General features: G+C 39.5%; 1 protein-coding gene across 2 annotated transcripts; it reads left to right on the forward strand.

Annotated features, from left to right (window-relative positions):
• The first annotated feature begins 11,723 nt into the window (after positions 1 to 11,723).
• Positions 11,724 to 24,559, forward strand: LOC107826292 (AP-2 complex subunit alpha-1). Of its 2 annotated transcripts, none has more exons than XR_012694134.1 (27): positions 11,724 to 12,244; positions 14,107 to 14,238; positions 14,615 to 14,740; positions 15,078 to 15,140; positions 15,221 to 15,318; positions 15,399 to 15,606; positions 15,877 to 15,948; positions 16,064 to 16,156; positions 16,648 to 16,749; positions 16,919 to 17,016; positions 17,623 to 17,704; positions 17,820 to 17,908; positions 18,770 to 18,875; positions 18,976 to 19,041; positions 20,186 to 20,292; positions 20,367 to 20,471; positions 20,576 to 20,696; positions 20,868 to 21,047; positions 21,147 to 21,392; positions 21,735 to 21,815; positions 21,897 to 22,061; positions 22,164 to 22,250; positions 22,328 to 22,510; positions 23,098 to 23,178; positions 23,278 to 23,349; positions 23,812 to 23,891; positions 23,979 to 24,559. XR_012694134.1 is itself a non-coding variant. In XM_016653255.2 (27 exons), exons 1-27 carry the CDS (start codon positions 12,113 to 12,115, stop codon positions 24,121 to 24,123), a joined length of 3,063 nt encoding a protein of 1,020 aa, XP_016508741.1. In that variant the 5' UTR covers positions 11,724 to 12,112; the 3' UTR covers positions 24,124 to 24,559. The 2 variants fall into 2 exon arrangements, 1 of the variants encoding a protein (XP_016508741.1); XM_016653255.2 differs by having other exon boundaries at positions 22,328 to 22,453.
• Positions 24,560 to 24,681: the final 122 nt, after the last annotated feature.

The raw sequence follows: 24,681 nt of genomic DNA on the forward strand, positions 1-24,681 counted from the left end.
AGCACCTGGGAGTTGCTATGAGTGTGGAGAGATTGGTCATATATGGAGGCAGTGCCCTCGTCATCTTACAAGTTCATCTCAGCAAAGGGGTTAGTCAGTGGCTTCAGCGCGAGTTACTTTATCACCACCCGCCCAGCCAGCTAGGGGTAAAGGTCAGTCAGCTAGGGGTTGCTCCAGAGGGGAAGGTCGATCAGGTGGTGGTCATGCTTGTTTTTATGCACTTCTAGCTAGACCCGATGCTATTGCTTCTGATGTTGTCATTACAAGTATTGTTTCAGTCTGCCACAGAGATGCCTCTATATTATTTGAACCTAGCTCCACCTTTTCTTATGTGTCATCATACTTTGCTCGTTATTTGGGTACGCCTTGTGAGTCTCTTGTTTCACTTGTTCATGTATATATCCTAGTGGGCGATACTGTTATTGTAAACTGTGTGTATCGGTCGTGTGTTGTGACTATTGGGGGGTCTGGAGACCCGAGTAGATGTTTTATTATTGTGTATGGTGGATTTCGATGTCATTTTGGGCATGGATTGGTTATCTCTGAGTCGTGCTATTCTGAACTATCATGCTAAGAAAGTGACATTGGCTATACCGGGTGTGCCACATATTGAGTGGCGAGGTTTGACTGATTATGTTCCCAGTAGAGTGATCTCATTCTTGAAAGTCCAGTGTATGGTTGGGAAGGGTTGTCTTTCGTATCTAGCCTTTGTGAGGGATGTCGGTGCTGAGACTCCTAGTATTGATTCTGTTATAGTTGCAAGGGATTTTCCCGATGTGTTTCCTGTAAACCTGTTGGGCATGCCACCGTACAGAGATATTGATTTTGGTATTGACCTGGTGCTAGGCACTCAGCCCATTTCTATTTCGTCGTACCGTATGGCACCAGCGGAGTTGAAGGAATTAAAGGAGCAGCTTCAGGAACTCCTTGATAAGGGGTTCATTCGGCCTAGTGTGTTACCTTGGGGTGCATTGGTTCTATTTGTGAAGAAGAAGGATGGCACTATGAGGATGTGCATTGATTATAGGCAATTGAACAAGGTAACAATTAAAACAAGTATCATTTGCCTCATATTGATGATTTATTCGACCAGCTTCAGGGAGCGAGAGTATTCTCCAAGATTGATCTTCGTTCAAGTTATTACTAGTTGAAGATCAGGGACTCAGATATTCTTAAGACAGCTTTCAGGACCCAATATGGTCATTATGAGTTCTTGGTGATGTCTTTTGGGCTGATCAATGCCCCAACAACGTTCATGCATTTGATGAACAGCGTGTTCCGGCCTTATCTTGACTCGTTTGTCATAGTCTTCATTGATGATATTCAGGTATATTCGCGTAATTAGGAGGAGCACGCGGAGCATTTGAGAGTTGTGTTGCAGAGGTTGAGGGAGGGGAAGCTTTATGCAAAATTCTCCAAGTGTGAGTTTTGGCTCAGTTCAATGGCTTTCTTGGGGCACGTGGTGTCCAGTGAGGGTATTCAAGTTGATCCGAAGAAGATAGAGGCGGTTCACAGTTGGCCCAGACCATCCTCAGCCACAGAGATTTGCAGCTTTCTCGGTTTGGCGGGTTATTATCGCCGGTTTGTTCAGGAATTTTCATCCATCGCATCGCCCTTGACCAAGTTGACTCAGAAGGATGCTTCATTTGTATTGTCGGATGAGTGTGAGGAGGGCTTTTAGAAGCTCAAGACATCCTTGACCACAACTCTAGTATTAGTTTTGCCATCAGCTTCAGGTTCATATACTGTGTATTGTGATGCTTCGAGAGTTGGTATTGGGTGTGTTTTGATGCAGGAGGGTAGAGTTATTACTTATGTTTCTCGTCAGTTGAAGCCCCATGAGAAGAACTACCCTGTTTATGATTTGGAATTGGCTGTCATAGTTTACGCATTGAAGATTTGGAGGCATTACTTGTATGGTGTGTCTTGTGAGGTGTTTACTGATCATCGCAGCCTCCAGCACTTGTTCAAGCAAAAGGATCTTAATTTGAGGCAGCAGAGATGGTTGGAGTTGCTAAAGGATTACGATATCACTATATTGTACCATTCGGGGAAGGCTAATGTGGTGGCCGATGCTTTGAGCCGAAAGTCGGTGAGTATGGGGAGTTTGGCATATATTCTAGTTGGGGAGAGACCTCTTGCAATTGATGTTCAGGCCTTGGCAAATCGGTTCGTGAGGTTAGATATTTCGATGCCCAGTCGGGTATTGGCTTGTGTGGTTTCTCGGTCTTTCTTATATGATCGCATCAGAGAGCGCCAATATGATGATCCGCATTTGCTTGTCCTTAAGGACAGAGTTTAGCATGATGATGCCAGAGAAGTGACCATCGGTGATGATGGGGTGTTGAGGATGCAGGGCCAGATATGTGTGCCCAATGTGGATAGGCTTCGGAGTTGATTCTAGAGGAGGCCCATAGCTCGCGGTATTCCATTCATCCAAGTGCCGCGAAAATGTATCAAGATTTAAGGCAGTATTATTGGTGGATAAGAATGAAGAAAGACATTGTGGGATTTGTAGCTCGATGTCTCAATTGTCAACAGGTGAAATATGAGCATCAGAGACCGAGTGGTTTGCTTCAGCAGATGGATATTCCAGAGTGGAAGTGGGAGAGGATCACTATGGACTTTGTAGTTGGACTTCCACGGACTTTCACTATGGACTTTGTTTACTTATGTGTTAGAGAGCTCGGATGTGAGTTCCGATGGTTCGGTTAGCTTCAGGAGGTGATTTGGGACTTAGGAGCGTGATCAGAATGAGTTTTGGAGGTCCGGAGTATATTTAGGCTTGAATTGGTGAAAGTGGATTTTTGGCGATTTTTGGTTGGTAGGTGAGATTTTGATATAGGGGTCGGAATGGAATTCCTAGAGTTGCAGTAGTTCCGTTGTGTCCTTTGGGATGTGTGTGCAAAATTTCAGGTCATTCGGACGTGGTTTGGTTGTTTTTTTATCTAAAGCGGAATTCGGAAAATTTTGGAAACTTAGGCTTGAATCCGATGTGTTATTGGTTGATTTGATGTTGTTTTAGGTGTTTTGAAGATTGGTACAAGTTTGAATAAGGTTTTGGTATATGTTAGTACCTTTGGTTGAGGTCTCGGGGGCCTCGGGTGAGTTTCGGGTGGTCAATCGGGCCATTCCATGAAGTTTGGAGCTGCAGAAAATTGCAGGTCAGTGCTGCATAAAAATGACCTTCGCGTTTGCGAGAGGGTCCTCGCATTCGCGAAGGGTCAGTTGAGGAAGCTGGAAATTTAGACTTCGCGTTCGCGAGGAAGGCTCTGCGTTCGCGAAGGGCTGGGCATCTGTGCATCGCGTTCGCGGGGTGTTGTTGCGTTTGCGTAGAAGAAATGGGCAACTGAGCTTCAGAGGAATTTAATTCATTGCGTTCGCGATAGGGCGAACGCAATCGCGAAGGTCTGTCTGAGTAAAGCATTGCATTCGCGATGAGGTGGTCGCGATCGCGAAAGAGGAATTTTGGCCAAGGTATTTTTGTGTTTTGCGAATGCGAGGCTTTGACCGCATTCACGAAGAAGGATTTCAGGCCTGGGCAGAAGATTTAAATAGTCGTCTTGTCCGCGAATTTGGGGTTTATTTCTTCCATTGTTGGTCATTTTTGGAGTTTTTAAGGGGATTGAAGAGGGATTCAAGGGGAATCACTTGGAGGTAAGAATTTTGGACTTAAAACTCGATTCTATTGTGAAATCTACCTAACAAATCATGGAATCTAAGCCAAAAATTGAGGAATTAGGGCCTGAGATTAAGAGACTTTAAAATGAGAATTTGAGGGGTCATTTGGACTCCGATTTCAGTGTTCTTGGTATGTATGGACTCGTGGGAAGATAAGAATTCCGTTGATTTTATTTTTATCGAGTTTCGAGATGTGGGTCCGAGGGTCGAGTTTTGGTAATTTCGGGATTTGTATTATAAATTGATTATTTTCGCTTGGGCTTCATTCCTTTAGCATATTTTGATGCAGTGATTCTGATTTTGGATAAATTCGACGCGAGTGGAGGCCGATTCAAGGGGCAAAGGCATTGCGAGCTAGAGATTTGACCAGTTTGAGGTGAGTAATGATTGTAAATGATGTTTTGAGGGTATGAAACCTCGGATTGCACATCGTTGTGCTATATTGAGGTGACGCACACGCTTGATGACGAGCGTGGGGTCGTGCACTATTGGGGATTGTGACTTAGTCCATCCCGAATGACTATTTTACCGCGTATTTGACTGAAATCTATTTGCTATCGTCATTATTTGGGTTGAATGCCATATTTGGGTCTCGTGCCAACTATTTGAACCCTTAGGGGATTTTCATTGATATTTCCTCACTGTTTTGACTTTATACTTGAACTCAGTCATGTTATACTTCAATGTTTTCGTGCTCAACCAGGTTTACTCTGTTTTAACACTTAAATGATTCTTCTAAATGATATTTTGGGTTGAGAATGATGTTTTACTATTGCCCGAGCGGCTTGTGAGGATTTTTACTGAGTAAGGTTGAGGGCCTATATTGTGAGGAAAATATTTGATATTGATTATGAGGTCGAGGGCCTGAGATATGTACGCCACGAGGTGGCTTGTTGATGTGAGGTTGAGGGCTTAATTATGATGCCACGAGATGACTTGATATTGCGCTTGGGCCGTAAGGGGCCCCTCCAGGAATCTGCACACCCCCAGTGAGCGCAGGTACCCATTATGATGTGAGATATAGCCCGTGGGGCTAGTATTATTCTGAGATATTGCCCGAGGGGCGGATTTATTGATATTGTGCCCAAGGGGCGAACCTTTATGTGTTTAACTTCCTTAATTGCCTTTCATTTACCTGCTTAATTGTTGAAAAAGGCTTTTCATGAAGCGTAATTCGAACTAAAATGACTTTCACATATCTTCTACTGATTTACTATTTTTACTAGTTTTACTGCCTCGTTATAGCCTGTAATATGCCTTATGTGATTTTCTGCTTTCAGTCTTTATTTATGATTATTACTCACTGAGTTGGAGTACTCACTTTACTCCCTGCACCCTGTGTGCAGATTAAGGCGCATCTGGTCCCGCTCTCAAGTGCTGATCTTCCCAGCTCAAGCGGATCCGAGGAGTCTCTAGGTAGCTGTCGGCGTTCGCAGTCTGGAGCTTCTCCCTATCTTATTTCTCTATGTTTTTAGTTACTTTATTAAACTCTGTAGTTTTCTCTGAGTATTCCAGGTTGTTAGATGCTCATGACTAGTGACACCCCGGTATCGGGCTGTGTTGGGTTGTATTCCGCACATTATGTTGTTAACTGCTTAAACTTTGAATTATTTTATCATGCTTTAGACTGTTTTTTACTGTTTAACTATTAAATATTGAAATGGGAAGTATCGGCTGGCCTTGTCTTCACGAGAGGCGACATCACGACCGGGTTCGGGTTTAGGGTAGTGACAATAGTGCTTCACCAAATATCGACCCTCAGATACTCAACAACCAAATGTTCCAAACATTCCAGTCTCTACCTTTCTTCCCTGATCTGGCAACGGCGGACCTGATCTTCGTAACAATCAACCCTCAAACTCATCAAATTCTATCATCTTCTGCACCATGAGAGAAGAGCACTTCCCCGCCTCTCAGCAACATCAAAAAGGGAATCAGTAAGGCCCTAGAAATTCTCAAAAAGAAAAGCACGTTAGAGGAGGAGGGAACAATCTACGGCCCCCTACGAACAGACTCGCTCCTACTGGACTCGGTCAGGGCAATCGAGTTTAGTCATGACATCAGCGAGGTGCTAGTGATTCTGTGCTCCAGATCAATGATCAAGTGCGGTCCAATCCTAATGTCCCTTCAGACATATTGGCCATCAAGCCATTACTGAATCTGACTCCAGTCCTCAGTCTCAAGAGAAAAAACCCACCATCTCTGACGAGGGCTCAGCAAGGTACGGGGAACCCTCAGGAAGGCCTCCACTAACCATCCCCACCACCCCTAATGAATTACATCATATGGAATGTTAGGGGTGGAAACAATGCTGAGTTCAAACGGCATTGTATGGAGATGGTAAAAATGCACAAGCCAATCATGCTTGTTCTTCTTGAAACAAAAATGGCAGACCATAAGAAGTTGGCAGAAGAACTTCAGTTCGACATGATTATTCAATCACCGACAATCGGCCTTTCTGGGGGGGATTGTGATTATGTGGAAGGAGGACAATGTTGAGTGTCGGTGAGGTGGCCATCACACCTCAAGGTATCCATGCAATGGTGAAGGTATTACCTAATCATACTCCCTGGCTCTTCTCTGCAATTTACGCAAGTAATCTTTTAGCTGATAGGAAAATACTGTGGGATAACCTTATTTCAATTTCCAAACTCTCACAAATAACTGGTTTGTGGGAGGAGACTTCAATGAAGTCTTAAAGGCAAGGGATAAATTTGGGGGCAATCCCATAAGCCCTAGTCATAGTAACCTATTTTGGAACTGTATAAATGAATGGAATCTGCTAGATCTAGGTTACAAATGGAGTAAATACACTTGGTCAAATAAGAGATACAGTAATAGGGCTTCTCTGATCCTTGAAAGAATCGATAGGTCCTTTGCCAATGAAAATTGGATCAAACAGTACCTTGAGGCCACTGTGTTGCACCTTCCTAGGACCCACTCTGATCACTGCCCCATCCAAGTAAGCCTGGTAGGGACACCATCCAATAATCTGACTAGACCCTTTAGATTTGAATCAATGTGGGCTAGCCACCCATCTTTTCCTAACATCATCAATGAGGTTTCACTAAATATTCCACTCTCCTCCAATCCACTGACTCTTTCAAAAGAATTGTTACTAAGTGTAATAGAGATACCTTTGGTAACATTTTCCACCAGAAAAGAAGAATTCTAGCTAGAATTGCTAGAATCCAAAAATCTCCTGATTACCAATTCAGTAGCTATTTGTTAAATCCAGAAACTAATATGGTCAATGAGCTTAACTCAATCCTCAAAAATGAAGAGGGTTTCAGAAAGCTCAAATCTAGGATTAACTGGCTCAATGAGGGTGATGCTAGCACTAGATTCTTCTACACTTCCACCCTCAATAGAAGAAGAAGAAGAAGAAGAAGAAGAAGGAACAGAATCCTCTCTCTAAAAGAAGAGAATGGAAACTGGCTCCATGACCAACATGATATCCAAACAGCCATAATGGGCTTCTTCACATACCTCTATACCTCTTCCCACTCTCAAGCCCCAATGGTCACCACCAGTCATCTTTCTATGTCCCACACTCTTTCTGACTCCCAAAGGGATATACTAGACATGCCTCTTGAGTTAGGAGAAATAAAAAGGGCAATCTTCTCCCATAAGCCCTTCAAATCTCCTAGCCTTGATGGTCTCTACCCATTCTTCTATTAGAAATATTGGAGCATAGTGGGTAGCTCAGTCATAAACTTCTACAAGAAATGTTTCTCTTCCAACTCCATGGATGAAACCATGAACCAAACCCTGCTATGCCTAATCTCAAAATGCCCCCAAGTATCAATGCGAAAAAACTTCAGGCCAATTGGACTGTGTAACATAATATACAAGTCCATCACCAAGATCATTGTCAACGGAATAAAAACACTGTTGCCACATATCATTGGGCATAGCCAAGCTAGTTTCCTCTCCAACAGAAGAGCATGTGATAATGCCATCATCGTGCAAGAATACATCACCCACTTTAGGAAAATATAAGGGAAAAATGGCAACATAATCCTCAAAATCGATCTTAAAAAAGCTTTTGATAGGCTGGAGTGGTCTTTTATCAAGGACACTCTTCATGCCTTCAATTTCCCTCCTGGCTTATCCAAACTCATTATGTCATGCATTAGCTCTTCCACCATCTCTATTCTTGTTAATGGTGGGAAAAATGAATCCTTCAAGCTTTCAAGAGGCATAAGGCAAGGAGATCCAATATCTCCCTACCTTTTCATAATGTGTATGGAAAGATTATCCAGGTCTATTAATAAGGTTGTCCTGGACAATCTTTGGCAACCTATAAGTATTAGTAGAGCTGGCCCAAGAATATCTCACCTATTCTTTGCAGATGACCTCACCTTATTTGCCTAAGCAAACACTAGAAACTACAATATCATCCTCTCTATTCTGCAGACCTTCAATGAGCAGTCAAGCCAAAAAATCAACCTTGCCAAGTCTAGAGTGCTCTTCTCCTCCAATACATCCCAGGATTCTCTAGAGAGCCTCACTAATCCACTATCTATTCAAGCCACCACATATTTTGGCAAATACCTTGGTTTCCCCATCTTCCACAAATAATCTACAAGTGCAGACTTTCAATTCATAATTGATAGCATGCAATCCAAACTGGCTGGATGGAAAACTAATTACCTAAGCATGGCTGGCAGAACTGTCCTGACCAAGTCCTCCTTAAACAGCATTCCAAGCCATGTCATGAAATATATCAATCTGCCCACCAAAGTTACCAAACAAATTGATAAAATCCAAAAGAACTTTATATGGGTCACTACTCCATATAAGAAAAAACTGCACCTAATCAACTGGGATAAAGTCACAAAAAAGAAGGTTGATGGAGGATTAGGGCTTCAAAAAGCTGACCTTAAAAATAAAGCAGCCCCCGCAAATCTTGCCTGGAGGACTTACCAAAATACCAATAGCTTATGGGCAAAAATCCTCATTCATAAGCACTGCAACCTGAGCCAACCACATAGAACAACTAGAACCATAAGATATCCTATATACCCCAAATCCCCTACATGGCAGTGCATTTTAAATGGATGGAACACTTGCAGCAAAGCAAGCAGATGGGTAGTTCACAAAGGAAATAGGGTCAGCTTTATGAATGATGCTTGGATACCCAATCAATCGGCAATTAGGAAATTGATTGAGGGCCTACTGTCCCATAATGACCTAAATGCCAAGGTGGACTCAGTCTACAATTCAGGGGCTTGGGACCTATCCACCTTATCCATGGACCTCCCCCTAGCATCCTCAACTTGTTAGACTCTGTTTTCGTTCCTCCAAATCCAACAAAAGAGGACACCCTCATCTGGGGATTAACTATCAGTGGCTACTACTCAAACAGTTCTGCTTACTCTCTTCTAAGCAAGGTAAATAACAGCTTTGAAATAGATGATGAAGGATCCTTCAAACGGGTATGGAAACTCCAAGCACCCAACAAAATTAAGAACTTCATCTGGCTGCTTACCCACAAAAGGCTACCCACAAAGAGTTATTCCCACAGAATAGGGGTCAATTGTGATCCCGAGTGCTCCTATTGCAATAATGGTCAAGAAACAATCGACCATATCTTCTTTGAGTGCACCAATGTAGTACGCTTTTGGAATGACATGCTCTCCAAAGCATCTAGTGAAAATAGACAACAAAACCCCAATATTTTCAGCCCAACAATGGCCATCAACCGGGAGTTCAATTAGGAAAAAGCCTTTCATAGCCTCATTCTCTAGGAAAACATCATCCCCTTCTGTTTCTGGCATATCTGGTTAACCAGAAACAACAACCTCTTTAATGACAAAAAGGAGCTTATCAACTCTTCCAACACCATCTCCAAAGCCACAGAATACCTCATGTTGACTAAAAATGGTTCCACCAAAATAAAACACCAAATCACAATCAAATGGGAGCCACCAAAAAGAGGATCCTACAAACTAAATACAGATGGAGCAGCTAAAGAGAACCCAGTAATAGGAGGAATATGTGGGATTTTCAGAAATCACAATGGAGATTGGATAATGGGGTTTATGGAGAATATCCCTCATACAACCAACACTATGGCAGAACTGAAGGCCCTCCTAAAAGGACTTCAACTTGCGGAACAAAATAATTTGGTTCCTCTTGAAAGTAATACTGACTCAACTGAAATCATACAAATGCTATTAACAGGTAACCTCACTTACGATCCTATAATTTGTGAATGTAGGTCCTTAATATGCAGGATGGACAGGGTTGTGGTGAAGCACACTTACCGGGAGCAGAATAGAGTGGCAGATGCTTTGGCCAATGAAGCAACAAAGGCAGTCTTTTTGAATAGATCTAGCATACCAGCAGTTCCTCTGATGTTTGTCAATGATGTATTTTGGGCAGACATCCTAGGAACCAATTTGATTATGTTTTTTGTGGGTTGTAATATGGAAACAATTATCCAAAACATTGCTGCAGAAGGGGTACTACAGTACCCCAAACAGTGACTTAATTGTATAACGTCTTTTGCTAGCTATATAAATATCCATTCAACCAACAAAAAAAAAGCATAAGCTGCGGATGAATCTAGAGCACCAATATTTAAATGGGATATCTACACAAATATCTGGTTATATTCATTATTTACTTTTTCTAATCATATACATAGATTATACATTGATTTTATACAATCATACACATATAATATATAAATTATGTATATATTATATATCCACGTACTATTTTTATTTTTAATTTAAGCGTTTGGACGAGCGACTACTTTAGCTATTTGAACAAGCATGCCAAGGGCTTCCATTCATTAGAAGCACAAATTTACATCCTCAAATGGTTTAAAAAATTAGTCTCAATATTAGTGATTGTTTATTCGGACTCAAATGAATGAGCGTGTCAGTATAAGTGATTGATTAAACAAATACAGGAACTTCAAATATTATGGAGGTTTATAACGTTTATGATTTGATTAATACAGGCAAAGGTTGTGGTGCCTTGTTATAAGGAAAATCGAATTTATAAAAGACGTCCCACTTTATTTTTGTGAATAAGTTGATCGTTTTATTTTCTGATCTTTAGGGAGTAATTAAAGACAATATGCGAATCACACCCAAAGGAGGCATTCAGAAAATATAATGATGCTAGGCTAGGTGGCCTTTATCATTTAGCAAGCCAGCTAAAGACTAGTTGAAGAAAAGAATAATCATCTTTTCTACAATCCTACTGCTATACTCCTTTTTTACTTGCCTTTTTAAACTTAATTTGGCACCTTCCACTACAAATATTGCGACGAAATCCAACTACCACATGATGCCACTACTTTTATTGGAGGCACAGGCACCCATCTTAAACTTTTGAAGGTTCTTCATACTGATAGATATCCAACTAACAACTTATTATTCTCAACTTGAATTAAAGATTTTAATGGAATATATATTTAATCTAATATATTTTCACGGATTTTTTTTCAAAGTGTGTGTATATATATAAACAATATGTATATTTAATAGGTCGATACCACTTAAAAATAAAATAAAAAAACGGAGTATCAATTTAGAATGAAGATTATCATCCTAGATTCAAATTCATCTAAAAGTGGAATTATGAGCGCATCACTTTTACAAAATCTTATGTATGCTACTTGCAGCAGCATTTTTTGAAATTAAAATATGAAATGTCTTTTAGGAGATAACAGAATTACAGCATGTGTCCATCAAGTGATAGTGGTGCAGTGGATGATGCTGCTCTTCTCTTAACCAGAAGTATCGAATTCGAGCCCTAGGTATGAAAAAATCCTTGGTAGGGAGCGCTGGGCCTTACCCGGCGCGAATTTGGATATAGTTGGGCTCCAATGCGGGCACCGAACACTGGGTGGGAAACTAAAAAGAGAATTACAGCCTGTGTGGATCAATACATCTAAGTGTATTTCGGGTCAAAGAGAAGACCCGAAAACCCACCCAACAAAATTCAAAAACTTGGGTCCACCGTTACATTGACATGACCAACAGTGCGCAATTAATTCTCATAAATGGAAAGATAAAGAAGGGAGAACAAAATCATTTTGTTTTTTCCAAATAAATTAAAATCAGAAATTCAAATGAAACAAACGGAAACAGAAACGGAAACGGAAACGGAAACGGAAAGGGAAATGGAAATGGAAATGATGCTTCTCTGTATCGTCAAATTAAACTAAACTAAAAGTCGTCTTCCTCCGCTGCCCTGACGGCTTTTCCAAATTTCTCAGTCCACCTTCTACCCCCCACCCCACCTCCACTCCCCACCATATATCCACATATATTGTATGTAAAGGAGAAGCAAGAAATTTATACGCGTATTTAGGTGAATTGTGAGGCTCGATCTTATAGGAGAAGATCTCTCTTTGCTAGGGATCTAGAAAGATAGTCAAAGCCTCTCTCTCTTGGGTTTGGATCTGATGGCGTTATCGGGGATGAGAGGTTTGTCAGTGTTCATAAGCGACATTCGAAATTGCCAGAACAAAGAGGCAGAGCGTCTTCGTGTTGATAAAGAGCTTGGCAATATTCGTACTCGCTTCAAAAACGAAAAGGTCACTACTTTCTTTATATATGTGAATCCTTGATAATTTTCATTGATGTGTAAATGTATGCGAAGGGTTTTGCTTTCTGTTTATCGCGTAATTGCAATATTGGGTTTTGTTTTGATTTATATCTTCAGCTGAAATGTTATTGCATTTTTTATTACTATGAGCTATGCTGTGTATATGGTTTAACTAGTAGGTCCTTTTGTTTGATTTTGGGCTTAGGTTAAACTGCTTGGGAACGGGGTATTAAAGAGGTATCTGCTAGTTAAGTTGAAGCCGTATGCACTTATTGAATTCATTCTTGTGTTTTAACAGTATAAGTATTCCGCGAAAGATTTGAATGCATTGTAAGAAATCATTAAGATTGATCCAGTTTTGAATTTACTAGATACTTAGTTACTATTTGCTTGTTAGGTAAAGAATGCCCGATTTAGGCTAGTTAAGATAGCAGTGTGAAGGTCTAGGTCAGAAAAAGATATACGTATCTTTTATATTTTCTAGTGGATGATATTGAATTGAGATGATTTCATTAGCCTGAATAACAATTAGAGTTGTGAGGAATCACTTTGTGTTATCATGCAACTTGAACAATTTTGTGGTAAATGCAGGTGTCAACTGATCCTGTCTAAATGTGGATCCATATATCCACGTGACAGTTGTTAACTTTTGAATTGTTCTTGGTGATGTATCTGTTCAAGCCCTTAAGAACTATGCCCCTAACATTATTAGATTGGCTAAGGCGGGAAAGGAAGAAACAAAAGACTGCTTGTTTATATAAACTACAGTGATAGCTGAATTCCTTATGTGTTATCATGTAAAGCATAGAAGTTCGAAACAAACTCTAGGTATAAGCTGTAGAACTATCCGAGTTGGTAGAGATGATGTTCGATTAAGATGCTACATAGTTAAGGACTTTGAATTAGCATCTATAACAGTTATTGTCTACTGAGGGTGCAGTGATCCTGCAATTGTTAAGCCTTTACAAGAATATTCTATATGGTAAAAGGGATATGAGCAGGGTTGGCTTTACAACCAGAATAGTATCGAGTTCTTTCCACCATATTGTTGATACAAGGTAATGCTCTAACTAGGGTCCCATAGTTTTGTTAAGATGCATGATAATATGCATTCATCTACTGAGTACTGAGGATGCTGTACTAACAAAAAAAATCTATTGAGGTTTCTGCAGGTTTTTTGCATATGTAAGGTATTGAACTTAGATCCTATGTGTTCCAAGTTGGACATTGAACTAGCGGTAAAACAAAGAAAGATGTAGAATTAGATTTTCAATGAAGATATCTCAAATGCTTTTTTTATTGAGGTGCTATTCAAAGGAGGGGAAGGAGCTAACTATATGACATTTTTGTGAACATTGGATTGTCTCCAAATGCTCTCTCTCTCTCAAAATGATGAAACATCTCATCTAGCCTCTTTTTTGCTTGTTCAATCAAAGGGGATGTTATAGATGAAGGGAGGAGGAAAAGAGAGATATTTTCAACCTATTTTTAGTGACACTACTTATTGCGATTAATCAACCAGAAGGGGCAAAAATTGGATAAGAAGGAGTTTAGATGCCTAATTTGTTCATATTTGTTTGATACTCTCCTAAATAAATAGTGGAATTGGAGGACATAGTCAGATATATACAAGGCAAATGCATTAGTGAAATTGTAATACTCAAATATTTTTTAGTGAATAACTGGGACCAGATGGCAGATGCTCCATCATAGTGTTTCCTTACTTTGTTGCTTGTTTAATTTCTATGTTTCTTGATCTGTCTATATAGCTTGGTTAGAGCTGCCTTGGCTGTAAAATTTAATCTGCTTCAACCATGGGGATGGAGTTTATACTTATTTTTTTTGCAACAGGGGTTGACACCTTATGAAAAGAAGAAATATGTCTGGAAAATGCTTTACATTTATATGCTTGGTTATGATGTGGATTTTGGTCACATGGAAGCTGTATCTCTGATATCTGCTCCAAAGTATCCCGAGAAGCAGGTGCGTCCTCGTTCTTCTTTTCATTCAATCACATGGATAAGTAATCACCTAGGAATTATGGTAACTTAAGGTAATCCTATTTCTCGGTTATCAAAAAAAATAAGGTACTCCTATTTCGTTCTAGAAGTTGATATCTATACTTTCAGCTGTACTTTCTCTTAAAACTATTGAAACCACGGCTTTATAGAAATAGTTGGAGAATGTTATTGTGTGATACATCTTTTTTGTACTTGGTAATCTTCATACATACATACATACTAGTTCAAGATGGAGGTGGTGCACATTCTAGTCTTCCCTGTGCTGCAGCTTCTATTTTGTGTAAATATTTGAAGCAAGGACTTTGAGGTTTGACTGATTGCGTTTTTGTGTTTTGCAGGTTGGGTACATAGTCACATCATGTTTGCTCAATGAGAACCACGATTTTTTGAGATTAGCAATTAATACAGTACGCAATGACATAATAGGCCGCAACGAGACTTTCCAGTGTCTAGCATTGACTTTGGTACGGGTCACAGATGTTTTGTTGCTCTTTACTTTCATATATGAAAATCTTGTGTTGTTATTTGCTTTTCCTGGAAAGGAATTTTTTGCCTGCAATGTATTGAAGCTTTGTTTTTTTTTTTCCATATATTTCAAATTGTAAGTCTCCCTACCCTGGAAAGGGTAGGGGTACATCCTACCCTCCCCAGACCCCACTTGGTGGGATTATACTGGGTAGTTGTTGTGTTGTATTTCAAATTGTAAATGTTCATGTATATACCCAGACCCCACTTGGTGGGATTATACTGGGTAGTTGTTGTGTTGTATTTCAAATTGTAAATGTTCATGTATATACGCAGGTTGGAAATATTGGGGGAAGGGAATTTGCTGAATCTCTGGCACCTGATGTTCAGAAGTTACTCGTAAGTGATACTTACAGCATTGAGCGTGTGAGTTTAAAATTGAGGTTGACTCTTTTTTGACCTTCTTTTTGTGCTGCAAGATATCAAGCAGTTGCAGGCCACTTGTGAGGAAGAAGGCTGCCCTATGTCTCCTGCGTCTTTTTAGGAAAAATCCTGACGTCGTGAATGTTGATGGCTGGTATGTGTAATTATGTATTTGAATGGTTTATGGAATGACTTCATTCGTGTTTCAGCGGTTGGAGTTTCCTCATATTCCAGGTCAGATAGGATGGCACAACTGCTGGATGAACGGGATTTTGGTGTTTTGACATCTTCCATGAGCCTTCTAGTTGCATTAGTGGCTAGTAACCATGAAGCATATTGGAGTTGTCTTCCAAAATGTGTTAAAGTGTTGGAAAGGCTTGCCAGGAACCAAGATATTCCACAAGAATATACGTACTATGGGATCCCATCTCCCTGGCTTCAGGTTTGTTTACTCCTTACTGTTGAATTTTACCGAACCCAGTATTGTCTGTGGAAAAAACTGCATATTTTGCCGATGAACCTTGAAACACACATATGCTTTCCAATTGGATTATAGTCAATATATGCACATCAGTGCATGGCGTTAAAAATTGGGTGAGTGGGTAGGCTGATCCTTAAAATGATAAATTTGATGTACCGACGCCAGCAACTTAAGAACAAAATGGTGATCTCTGCTCACATATCATCTTTAATTTTTTTGATTTGATCTTAGGTGAAGACTATGCGGGCTCTTCAATATTTTCCGACAATTGAAGATCCGAGCACTAGAAGATCATTGTTTGAGGTATTCTCACCTGTAAAAGATGCTCGTTTACTGCAAACATATCATTTATTTGTACATGCCAGAAAAAAAGAATCTGGAGTAAAATCCCAAAACTCATTTCATTTCATTCAATTAGGTTTTGCAACGGATATTGATGGGAACTGATGTGGTGAAAAATGTGAACAAAAACAATGCGTCACATGCAGTCCTATTTGAAGCCCTTGCTCTTGTAAGTTTCTAATTGTAACAGGTCGTTCTTCTTGCGTGTTCTTGAGATACAGTCTCATGCTTTCTATGAAGTTCAGTGCTAATGGCTATGGAATCTGACATTTAGTAACTTAGTTCTTTATGGAGAACAGTTTTCATCAAATCAAGTGCCTGGTGATTATAAATTCTAGAGTCATGTTTTCTTGGAAAGCATTCTGATTTCTGACAAATTGCTAAATCAATATTTGGCAGCTCAGTGACCTGAAACGTTCTCCATGAAATTATGTGCATTCTTTTTATTCTTGCCACTCTGATAGCTACTCCTTTATCAAAAAGCCGCTGCTTGTTCCTCAAGAAAATTCGCAACTCTTAACCCTTTGGGAACATTATGTGCTAAGACATGCTATTTTGCATTATTAAGATTTTCAAAACTTGATCTGCTGTTTTAAGTTCTTCTCTGTCCCCTGCTTTCTCGTAAGACTTGACAGCTAAATTCTAATTGCTTTACTGCAGGTCATGCATCTTGATGCCGAAAAGGAAATGATGTCTCAGTGTGTTGCGTTGCTTGGGAAATTCATTGCTGTCCGTGAGCCAAATATTCGTTATCTTGGCTTGGTAAGTCGTAGCAGCATACAAGCTATGCACGAGGTCTTTTAGTCCATCAGTGGCACTGTGTAACGTGTATATGCCAAATTTTTGACAAACTAATTTGTGAATAACTCCAGTTAACAGCATGCCGCCTAGACAATTCTGATTTCCTTATGTTATTATTGCCGAAATGCAGGAGAATATGACTCGGATGTTGATGGTCACAGATGTACAGGACATTATCAAAAGACATCAAGCTCAGATTATTACCTCACTGAAGGATCCTGATATCAGGTAGATTTTGAGTCTTGTTTTTCCCCTATCTTCTGCCCCAAATCTTTGGTGGTTTTCAAAATATGAATTAATCAGTTCTCAGTTCCAAATAAGGAAGGCGGACCCTTGTAACTGATAAAGTTGTTGTCATGTGACCAGGAGGTCACGGGTTCGAGCCGCGGAAATAACCTCTTGCAGAAATGCAGGGTAAGACTGCGTATAATAGACCCTTGTGGTCCGGCCCTTCCCCAGACTCCGCGCATAGCGGGAGCTTAGTGCACCGGGCTGCCTTTTTTTTTTCCAGTTCCAAATAAGTTGGAGTTGGCTTTATGAATCTCTTTATTTTGTTTGGTTTTCTGAAAAATATAATTTAGTAAAATATACTTCGCACGGCAACAAAAACCCTTTTGGAAATTGATCACTTAAAGAAATTTAGTTGCTTATCAATTGTCTGATAATACATCTGGAGTCTTATTTGATTGTCTGCAGTGTTCTTTCTTCAAATTGCTGTTTCCCTTTTTCTTTTGGTACTTTGAAACTCTGTCTAGCACCACTCAGTCTATCACATGTTCGTACTAATCAGAGGATTCAATTGCTTCCTCTACTGATTTTAATTACTCCTTACAGTATTAGGAGACGTGCCCTTGATTTACTATATGGCATGTGTGATGTTTCTAATGCAAAAGACATCGTAGAAGAATTATTACAGGTATATTACCACCTGACTGTGGATAGATCAATTTTTTTCCGAATTTTGCTTTTCAATGCTATTTTATGTTGGAGAAGGTAAAGAAGAATATGCAACTAACTTTATGTGTTTTCAGTATCTCAGTACAGCAGAGTTTGTGATGCGTGAAGAATTGTCACTTAAAATAGCAATTCTCGCGGAGAAGTTTGCTCCTGATCTCTCATGGTATGAAATTAATATGCAATGTGAAATGCACATTGTTGTCATGTATTATGTATCACGAAAACTGTTGGTGCGTCACAAAATGATGTATACCTGTGTCAATGTAGGGTATGTTGTTTAATGGCTTCAGCTAGTCAATATGATATATAACCTTACAGATGGACAAGGTGCAAAATAAACTGGGTCTAGGCCTTCCCCGTTGACAGGCCTAGGGTAGTTCTACTACTTGAAACACGTAAACTGATGTTCATGAGTTGCCAATCTACTTCTTCGATTCTCAATGTAACAATCACATGTATTGCATCTCTGCTCCCATGTTGATTGATTGAATTCCTGCATGTGAAAATGGTGCTCGCAGTAAGCAATCTATTAAATCAGAAGTGCCTTATGTTGGGAGAGGTTATGAGAGAAGACGTGATTTATATTTTGGAAATGAGACGTTGGATTCACCTTTTCAAAAAGAAAATGAGACATCAGATTTCTTATCGACTAAATGAAAATGTACTTTTCTTGAACTATATATTAATATATAATTGCCTAATTTCACCTTACCTTCTTTTTTTAAGGCTGTCAAAATTTAAAAATCTTGTCTTCTTAGTCCTTCAGTTTAATCATTAACGGGAACCTTCCCAGGGAATTTTTCTAGTCAATCAAAATATATCAAATTGGAATAGAAGTTTGAAATCACTCTTCAAAAATTGTTTCATGCAAAATCTCGTGTTTTTATCTTTGCATATTCATAACTCTGATTCTAGCACCTTTAGTGTTTTTAAGCACTCAAGATCTAGATGTCCACGAGAACTGTTTCCTTGTTGCTCTACGTGTGTGATGACATCTAAGAGTGTACTCATGGTTCACATGCAGGTATGTCGATGTCATCCTTCAATTAATTGATAAAGCTGGCGATTTTGTCAGTGATGACATTTGGTTCCGCGTAGTGCAGTTTGTTACTAACAATGAAGATCTTCAGGTAACTATAGATGTCCTTCCATTGCTGCAATGTGGTCTCAGCTTCTTTATTGGTGGAATTCAGTCTACTCTATGTCTTATTTCCGAACCTCTTTCCTCAGCCTTATGCAGCTTTGAAAGCCAGAGAATATCTTGATAAGCCTGCCATTCATGAAACAATGGTCAAGGTGCGTTCTTTTGCTATAATACTACACCCTGTTAGTGTTGCAAAAAATTATAAACCCTCTGTATGTTCTTGCTGCATATTGTGGCTAGCCCAGTCATTTGATATAGTGAATACGCATGAGCTGTAAATAGGATGTGAAGACTGCAGAAAAAAATGGAACTGCTGTTATATCTTTCTTTGCTTGTACATAGCTGTTGTGCACATCCATCCTCAAATAAGCCTTTGTATGTCTGCAGTGCTATCGTCAACTATGACATGGATAATTATGGAAATCTAACAACTGGAAAAGAATTGTACTGAGGGATTAATCTAACTTTGGAATTTGTGCTTGCATATGCTTGATTGTATTTTGCTTTTACCTATTAGAGAAACACTCATGAGCTTCCAGTTCTGAATTTCTCAACATCTTATTTTATTTAACATTGGTATTGGCATATAACATACTCAAGGACAAATGATTAGAAGTTGTCTCCTATCACCTGAAGACACATGGAACAAGTAGTGAAAACCAAGTCTTGGATATCTGACTCCCAGGTGGAAGAATGGCTGAAGATGTTCCTTCCAAAAAATGTAGAGAGAGATTGACTTGAGATGTCTGTAACATTCCATTATACCACTGAAAACAACTTCACCTTGATCTAGAGAATTGTGTTGCACCTTGATCTAGTGCATACCTCATACCAGGAATAGGCTTGGTTCTTGAGGGTTCAAAAGTTAAGCGAGCCATGTCCTTATCAATTCTAGATCCTGGTTTTGCACGCCTCTGTTTTACATGGACCTTCTATTGGTCCAAGATTGCAATCTCAAGCATATAGCACTTAAAGATAACACTTGCATTGCCTTCTCACACTGACATGGGTTGTCTTGTACTTCGTTCTTGGCTACTTTACCTAACCCTGTCATAGAGTTTTAACTGATTAAAAAAAAGTCTCTTAGAGTTTTGCTGAGTGTTCAGTTTCTTTTCAAGTTTTACTGGTTAATTGCAATAGTGCAAGCATAAGCTCCCAAAGAGCAAAAATTCTTCTGCACAAGCTCCTATTTTACATTTTGATCTGTGGGCTGTCCTATCTCATGTCAATGATGGAAACAAAACACTATTTGGAATCTAATGGAATATTTAATTTTGCTGTCGTATGATGGAGCAGGTAAGTGCATATATCCTTGGAGAATACAGCCATCTTCTTGCTAGAAGGCCAGGATGTAGTCCGAAGGAAATATTCAGCCTCATTCATGAGAAGCTTCCTACTGTTTCGTAAGGGCATTTTGACATTTGATCTCGTCTTTTCATCATTTCTTTTCTCATCTTATACCAGTTATATCATTCAGGACTTCAACAATTCCAATTCTTCTTTCGACATACGCAAAAATTTTGATGCATACACAACCACCGGATCCGGAGCTACAGAATCAAATATGGACAATATTCAGAAAGTAAGTTTTTACAATGTAGTAATCTATGCATTCTTTATGTAGTTAATTGTGCCAAGATATCCAGATTAATTCAGCTAATCGATAGAACTGCACATATATCCTAGATATGAGAGCTGCATCGATGCTGAAATACAGCAACGGGCTGTGGAATACTTAGAGTTGAGCAAGAAAGGTGCAGCTTTAATGGATGTCTTAGCTGAAATGCCTAAGTTCCCTGAGCGACAGGTATTTAAGCAACTTTGCATTTGATTAATTATTATCTGCACTATATTTGCATAATTAACCTTTTGGTTTGAGGGCTGGCCTTCTTCTGCATCATTTGCCGTCTCAAGTGCACAATATATCGTTTTGTTCTTTTCCTTTTTGATTTGAGTCACAAGTACTCTTTGGATGTAGTCCTCATTGATCAAAAAAGCAGAAGATACTGAGGCTGATACTGCTGAACAAAGTGCAATCAAGTTGCGCACACACCAGCAGACCTCTAATGCTCTAGTAGTAACAGACCAGCGCCCTGCTAATGGTAGTCCACCAGTCAATCACCTTGGTTTAGTAAAGGTTCCAAGCATGACCAACGTGGTAAGATGTTTCCAGCGCCATTATGCTGAACTTAAAATTGAGGATTAATTGCTTATTCTGTGAATATAAGACCGTAATTAACATTTACTGCATGGTCAGGATCGTAACTCAGCAGATCAAGGGGAGATTGAGCCGAATGGAACTTTGACCGTTGTGGATCCTCAACCTCCTTCAGCACCTTCACCTGATGTCCTGGGAGATCTTTTAGGTCCACTAGCTATTGAAGGCCATCAACCTGCTGCTACCCAACCTGTCCATAATTTGGGCTCTGGTGTTGGCGTTGCTCCAAATGCAGAGGATGCGCTAGCACTTGCACCTGTTGAAGAACAGACTGCAACAGTCCAGGTATTGCTTAGTCCAACTTGGTGAATATGATTTACCTTCTGGCTTTCATGTAATGACTTCTAATGTTCTGAAAGAAAGATGGTTCCCCTCTCCTTCTGTTTGGGGTTCCCATGGTCATTTTACTAAATTTAAAATAAGCTCTAAATAGGGGCATTTATGCCATGACCACAAACATATGTTACTGGCCAGTGTAAGTTCTTTTAACTGATTCCAGCTAAAGTCTGATGTGATCACATTTCCAAAATCAGAGAGCTTGTTTTCCATTTATAATTTATTATGATTCCTCTGATCTTCTCTAGTTTCATGCTTCTGACCATCTTGTTTTACAATTCATGGTTGTAGCCAATAGGAAATATTGCAGAAAGGTTTCTTGCCTTGTGCCTCAAAGACAGCGGTATACTGTATGAGGATCCTTATATTCAGGTACTTACTTTTTTCTTGTTTGCTATTACTGTCACTGGTGGACCTTTTGGCGCTTAGTTTAGTTTGTTGGCACAATTTCAGATTGGCATAAAAGCAGATTGGCGGGCACATCATGGACGACTTGTCCTCTTCTTGGGAAATAAGAATACGTCTCCACTTGTTTCGGTTCAGGCTCTGATATTGCCCCCATCTCATCTGAGATCGGAACTGTCACTAGTACCCGAGACAATTCCTCCTCGTGCACAGGTTAGGTTATTATTGTGCTTTTGTTAGGAGTGGACTTCTTTCACTCTCTTGTTGTCAGTCTTCTTTCAACTTGTGATTACCTAGTGATATGAACTTCTGCAGGTTCAATGCCCTCTTGAAGTAGTCAACCTCCATCCAAGTAGGGACGTGGCCGTCCTGGACTTCTCCTATAAGTTTGGGATGCATTTGGTATGAAACATTTATTTTCTATTCGTCTATCCACAATTCGTATAAATATGTGTATTGACCTTGTTGAGCATTTACAGGTCAATGTTAAACTTCGACTTCCTGCCATCTTGAATAAGTTTTTTCAGCCTATATCAATATCTGCGGAAGAGTTTTTTCCACAGTGGAGATCACTATCTGGGCCTCCACTGAAGCTCCAAGAAGTGGTATTTCATTTTATGTTCTTGCTCGACTTTGGGACTAGCATACCTATCTAACTGTGTGTAAGAATTAAGAACGTTAATAGTAAAATCCTGGACTTCTTTCCATCTTGTATATGTATACGTATCCTACATTGTGATCTCAACCTAAGTTGCGCGGACTCTTCGATTTTGGTGCCGTCCCCGTCCCGACAGGGACGGGAGCGGGATACGTCCCGGATTCGATCAACAGACTTCGGACACTTTGACCGGAGTCCATCGACAAATTTGGTAGAAAATTTGAGATTTTGATTTCTCAAAATAAAAAATAAAATAAATTTAGGAGAATGAAAGAATAATGTCCATCTTGGAGAATGAAAGATTGAATTTTACAATATTCATGTATTTTTTTATTTTTTTTTGATAAGGACAATATTCATGTAAGTTTTTCACAGAATATCTCTCAAAATTTACAATATTTTATAGCTCTATTTTTTATTAGCCGAATCCCCGCACCCGTATCCATATCCCGATCCACAACCCTGAATTTTAAAATTTAGATTTTGCCGAATCCGATACTCGGATCCGTCCGCGTATTGGATACCCGCACCCGAGTCCGAGCAACTTAGATCCCAACTACTATCTCAAACTTATTTGGCTACCATGCTCAGGTTAGAGGTGTAAGACCAATGTCGCTTCCAGAAATGGCGAACTCGTTGAACAGTTTACGGTTAATGGTTTGTCCAGGGCTTGTAAGTTTTTATCTTTTAGCTTTCTTCTAGTATGGCTCCGTCCATGTTGGATTTTGGGCTTCATAACTATTAAGTTTCACTTTCTGATTTCTTATTCAGGATCCAAATGCAAATAATTTGGTTGCTAGCACAACTTTCTACTCCGAGAGTACACGAGCCATGTTGTGTTTGGTAAGCTAGTAGTCTTATGGTTTAGTGCCTTATTGATTTAATAGAATGTCCTGAATGGAAAATTGATTTAATTAAATATCGTTACGTGTATGGTTTCAACATAACCATTCATTGCTAATTTGGTATATTTTTGTGTCATTAAGTGAGAGAAATAATACAACTGTGGTATGCTGAGAATATAGCAGAAGAGGAATTGTACCTCACTCTATTTCATTTTTCATTATCTTTGTTCAAATGTTTTCTTTAGTTCTTTTTTAGGTGGGAGGTTGAATCTGAATTTGTAACTTTGACTGATTTAAAGCTGTTGTCTTACAAATATTTACACTAGCCTGTTCTCATTTCCTTCTGATAGAGGTGGAAATTATTGTACCTTCCAAGGATTTCAGCATTAGTAATGTATCATTTAGTTGAAACTACTAAACTGTGCAACTATTATCTAACATCTGTGGTTGAATTATACAGGTAAGAATAGAAACAGATCCAGCTGATAGAACTCAACTGCGTATGACTGTTGCTTCTGGAGATCCTACTCTGACATTCGAGTACGACTGAAATCTGATATGTAATGTGACTTTTGGTGTTCATTACCAACTTATAGTTAACTTTTGAACTTCCTTCACACTATGCAGGTTGAAGGAGTTCATTAAGGAACAATTGGTTATTGTCCCTACAAAGCCCACTGCTGCTGGACCACCATTGCCTCCCCAAACTCAGCCAACCCCTATACCTCCCGCAGAGTCAGATCCTGGGGCACTGCTTGCTGGTTTGCTTTAAGTCGTTTTAATTTGAGGACGAATTTGTCCAGGAACGACAGCTGTAAAATTTGTTTATATTGCACACCGACACGTCCAAAAGTCAAGATGGACATTGAAAAGCAGGATGCCAGGATGCCAGAGCTGGCGGAAGAGAGGGTGAGACTTCTGATTGGCATAGCACATCATTCGTTTTCTGGGACGTTGAGTCAGTTTTGAGATTCTTTTGCACAAATATCTTGTGCTTTCATGAGGTCTACAGTTTTTAGGGTCTTATTAGTTCTTTTCCTTCTTTCCCTCAAATTTTATATTTGCTTTTAGTCAGGCTTTACACAATTGGTTCTGTAGTATCAGTAGCACAGGGTGATTGTAAGTGTTGCATTGGTTTGTTCCTCCCTATGTATTTTAGTGTATTACGATTTTAATGAGAAAAAAGAAGAAATTGATCGTTGATTGAACTTCTTGCCATGATGTGTTGAAGATGTATTAAAAGTTTTTTACATGATAACTCAACTATCTAAATGAGCAGCCGAAACACTCTTCATTTATAGCAGCATACAATATATTCATACAGGGTTCT

The sequence above is a fragment of the Nicotiana tabacum genome, chromosome 8, assembly GCF_000715075.1.
Source record: "Nicotiana tabacum cultivar K326 chromosome 8, ASM71507v2, whole genome shotgun sequence".
NCBI classification, from domain to species: Eukaryota; Viridiplantae; Streptophyta; class Magnoliopsida; order Solanales; family Solanaceae; genus Nicotiana; species Nicotiana tabacum.